Below are 4,402 nucleotides of genomic sequence, written 5' to 3'. Positions count from 1 at the left end.
CTCTAAGACATTTATATGTGGGTGCAGATTAGTGGGCTTGGCACGGGCCAAGTTCACAAGGTTGGCTCAGATGTTGCTTAAAGCATGGACCACACAAGTCATGGACGTGTGGCATAGTCAAGTCAGGGACATGGGCACAAGGCAGTGGGCATAGGCAAGGCTCAGCGTGCAAGGTTGGCTCAAGGGACTCAGACATGGCTTATGGTTATAGAAGATGGCTAAGTGGGCTCAGGTGGTTGGGGAAAGTTACACTTCCCACTAAGTAGGCTTAGTTGGTTGGGGGGAAGTTACTAACACTTCCCACTAAGTGGGCTCAGTTGGTTGGGGGAAGTTACACTTTCCACTAAGTGGGCTCAGTTGGCTGGGGGAAGTTACTAGCACTTCCCACTCATGTGAGGAGTGGGGGTGTGCTGAATAACTTCACATTCATATGGCACAGATTTAAGAGGACAACACACAGGCGGTTGGAGGTGGTTTCTTCCACTATATTGAGTGCAACTTCCTGTGGACACGTGGCATGAGCAGAGCATGCCAACAAGCTAGTAGTTGGGCTTGTCAACTACATATGTAGTGTTGGCACACTTAGTGGGTGCCAACATGACCCTAGGTGGATGGGGGTGCCATCCACCACTTTAGTGGATAGTTGTGGGTGGATGGGGGTATCATCCACCACTTTAGTAGGCAGTTGTGGGCGGTTTTGAGAGTTTGCCTATATATTGCTAATGTGGGTTCTGTAGAGAGGGCAGATTGAGAGTGAGACACCGAGTTGTGTTGTGAGAGACTCTTATATGCTTCTGTAGGTTGAGACATTTCCTTGTACTATTTTGTGAATAATAGTAAAAGGTTGGAAGCCGTGTGCTTCTGTAAATTTGTGGGTGTTATTGTCTTTACATTCTTACAACTATATTTGTGTGTGAGAGTGTTTTACTTACTGTGTGTTCTAGGCAGTAAGTGTGAGTTGGCTGAGCTAAGTTAGAAATTTAGAAAAGTTGTTCATATTTCTGGCTTAGTGCATTCACAGGGCACTAGATTCGTGTTCAGAATTTACCCCTGTGACACACACACATTTGAGAGCATAGCTGGGAACATGCACAAATATTTTTCATCTAGGTTAACCATCCGGAGCTTCGCCCCGACTAAATTCCAAGACCCCTCAACATGGATCGGATAAAGCTCGGACGGTCACCCACAGACGGGTAATGCACAAATATTCCATGAGCTTGTACCATAAAACACTGATTTTGCAGCATCTTATGAAAGGTGGCCATACGAGAAGACATTCTGAGAGTATTGAGAGAAACTTCAAAAGAATAAAAGGACCAAAATTTTGCATAACTTGCAATTAACTTGGACCTGTTAGTCACCAGTACACTGTAAAACCTGTGACTAACCACCTAAAATTAGAAAGTTTTGTTCCTTATAGTTTAACCATGCGGTCCAATCTCCAAGTTGAGCTAACAAGAATAGCGATAAAACTTCATAATTTCAATCCATTCAGATTCATCACACGTTCCTGCGTCCCGAAATTCAACTTATATTAAATAATTATGATTTCATTAAATAAAAAATTCACAGGACCGAGGTTGAGAGATTCCTTCTAGTTGGAAATTTCTTCTCCGTCGGAAAAAAGACAAAAAATAAATCATAATTTATCTTCTTCCTCACAGCCCAAATGGTAGAATAACCATGGCCGATCATCTATACAGCTTCGACTTCCCTAAAAGACAAATTTACATTATCATCAAGACGAAGAGGACGATAAACAAGTGACCGGTGATCTTCTTGAGACCTCTCATTGCTTGCCCATCTCCTTTTCTTGTCTTCATTCTACGATGTCTCCAACAGCTTCATCTATTTACCTGAAAATAACATATTTCAATAGAATATCAAAACCTGCCAAATTTCCGAACACATAAAAATTTGACGGTGAAAACCACAAGAAATTATGACATACCAATGGATCTTTTGCAATGGAGCACTGCATCATATATCGAGCTCTCAGAATCACAAGACCTACGCCAATTATCAACAGAGTGAGCTACACTCGACCTCGGAGATGTTGCCGGGGAATATATCCAGTTCTTCACTTCTTGCATTCTTGCAACGACTGTTTCAGCTCGAGAGCCAGGTCTTCGGCCGCGTAAATTTTGGCACAGTGGCGTAATAAAATCCAAGTACTTCTGAAAGAATCGTTTTGATAATTTCCGATACCTTCTTAATGATGAACAACGAAGCTTACTAGCTGAATTCCCACTTTTCTGGGCATGGGAAGAGATAGGTGTGGTCGGAGTGGAATCTGAAGCATCATATGATTCCATTTTCAATGGTTTGACTAATGGCATAAGGAAGCCATTGGAGATGAGCTCGTCAGCATGAACAAGAGTTAGAGGATACTGTGATGTAGGTAAGTCGAAGTTGAAATCCTGTGAACCTATAAAGAATCTCTTTGAGGGTGGTAAATTGGGGTCCATCTCGATGAAGGAAGCTTCATCGGATGCGTCAATGGAAGCCCTAAGGGAACCATCTAGGTTATCAAAAGATGGCTTTAGGTTTACTAACCAACCGTATGAGAAGCTCTCAATAGAGAGAGATTGGGAAGTTTCCATGGCTGCCACGCGGTTGGGGTAAGCACAGAATGAGAGAACAGATTGTGTAAATTTCAAGGAACCACAAGGTAAGTAATAGGCTACTGGCAAAGACCCTCTTATCAAAGAACATATCCCTTACGCACATATATATATACATATAAGTATGTATGTATGTATACCTTACTATTCTCTCCATAATAGTTATATATGTGGTTGTCTGACTACAGACAATCATATTTAATAATTGACAAAGAAAAAAGGAGAAAAGAAACGGAAATGTGAGCCCCACAAGCACCCATAATGTATTGTTGCATCTTTAGTTTACCCTGACTTTTTCATTTCATATTATTTAAACTTCACAAAGAAGATGGTGTCTCATAATAACTTTACTCCTAACAATAGAAAACTAAGCAATTAAAAGAAGATAAAAATGATAACGGGAAACAGGTTCATGCACATATCATTAAATATTTTAAACTGCTTCCAAGACTTAAATAAAGGGAGAATAACCAAAAACGGAATCCCATGCTTTCAATATTTTCCTATAAATTGATACTCTACGCATTCTCGACAAAAAACATTGATTTACTTTGCTTGTTTTTCTTCTGTTTTTCTAATCTATTTTTATTTATACTTAGTAGTCTTTCGTTAGGTATATGCAGGTTTGAAAGGATGATTTCACTGTTATGATGTTTACATCCTAACTGCTGCAGCACAAAACTCAGCCAATATGATAAAATACATCATTCTACCTCAATATTATATGCAAATGGTGCTCTCTATATGATACTATAATAATGTCATTATGGAGAAATTTAATTTATTAAGTATGACATATTTTGCATGCTAAGGAAGTATTTAGCATTCACTGTATCATGCTACATTTTTCAATAATATCATACTGCAATCTAAGTTTGGACATAGGAAATTCAGGATGCCTTAATCGGTTCAAAATGGACTATGTCAAGCCAGCAATATAAAAAATAAATAAATAAAGACAAAAAGGTAAGACTATAATAAAATTTATAAAAGCATTAAACAATTATTCTATGTACAGGCGAGCAACTCTTAAAAAAATATACGTATATAGGAAAGGAAGTTAATCTAGCGACAAGCTTAAGATATTTTACCAAACACAAACCTCAGATATGGAGTATTAAGTCCCAACGTATTCTTAACTTCCGTATATAAACTCAGATACTATTCATAACATTTCATTCATATTACATAAAATGCCAGAGCATCAAATATATTGTAAAGGGAGGCAGGAAAAAGAAAACGATTTGAGTGAAAAATCAAACATAATTATGCATTTCATAAGATAGATGACATTTTTTACTGGATTACTAATCACATATTACTACTACTACAGCAACAACATCAACAATCAAACCTTTTTTCCAACTACTGGGGTAGGCGACATCTTACTCTTTCTAATATTAGAACAGAAAGATATTAAAAGACCTGGAAATTTCAATATTTTTCTTTTTTAAAATTTTTTTTTCCTGGGCAAGAAACTCACGCACCCAATTGCCGCTATGGGGATTTGAACCCTCACCATTCACTTTGGGAGGTAGAGGGGATGCCGCTAAGCTACATTCCTGTGAAATTTTATACACAAGAAAAAATAAATTCAGACGATTCGCATTGTTGTACATAGTTATCTTGTCGACCATGAATAAGTAAACCAGATTTATCCGAAATCTGAAGGAAAAGAAAATATAACAGAAGTTCTATTGGTAAAGAAATTTCAGGCCTTTACATCCACTAACAGTCTGAGTGGTTGTGACTTCAACTGCTCTCAGGTTTTAATG

General features: G+C 38.2%; 1 protein-coding gene across 1 annotated transcript; it reads right to left on the bottom strand.

Moving 5' to 3' along the window:
* Positions 1 to 1,518: 1,518 nt before the first annotated feature.
* Positions 1,519 to 2,760, bottom strand: LOC132271697 (probable membrane-associated kinase regulator 6). The gene is made up of 2 exons (XM_059773149.1): positions 1,955 to 2,760; positions 1,519 to 1,859 (listed from the first exon to the last, which is right to left on the bottom strand). Exons 1-2 carry the CDS (start codon positions 2,604 to 2,606, stop codon positions 1,852 to 1,854), a joined length of 660 nt encoding a protein of 219 aa, XP_059629132.1. The 5' UTR covers positions 2,607 to 2,760; the 3' UTR covers positions 1,519 to 1,851.
* Between the last annotated feature and the right edge of the window lie 1,642 nt (positions 2,761 to 4,402).

This window comes from Cornus florida, unplaced genomic scaffold (assembly GCF_030987335.1).
Source record: "Cornus florida cultivar Cherokee Brave unplaced genomic scaffold, ASM3098733v1 CherokeeBrave_3.0.0_Hap2_Chr08, whole genome shotgun sequence".
NCBI lineage: Eukaryota > Viridiplantae > Streptophyta > Magnoliopsida > Cornales > Cornaceae > Cornus > Cornus florida.
This window is presented reverse-complemented; position numbering and strand designations above follow the sequence as displayed.

Excerpts from the sequence above, each read along its gene's own strand:
- LOC132271697 (XM_059773149.1), bottom strand. The coding sequence starts at position 2,606 with ATGGAAACTTCCCAATCTCTCTCTATTGAGAGCTTCTCATACGGTTGG.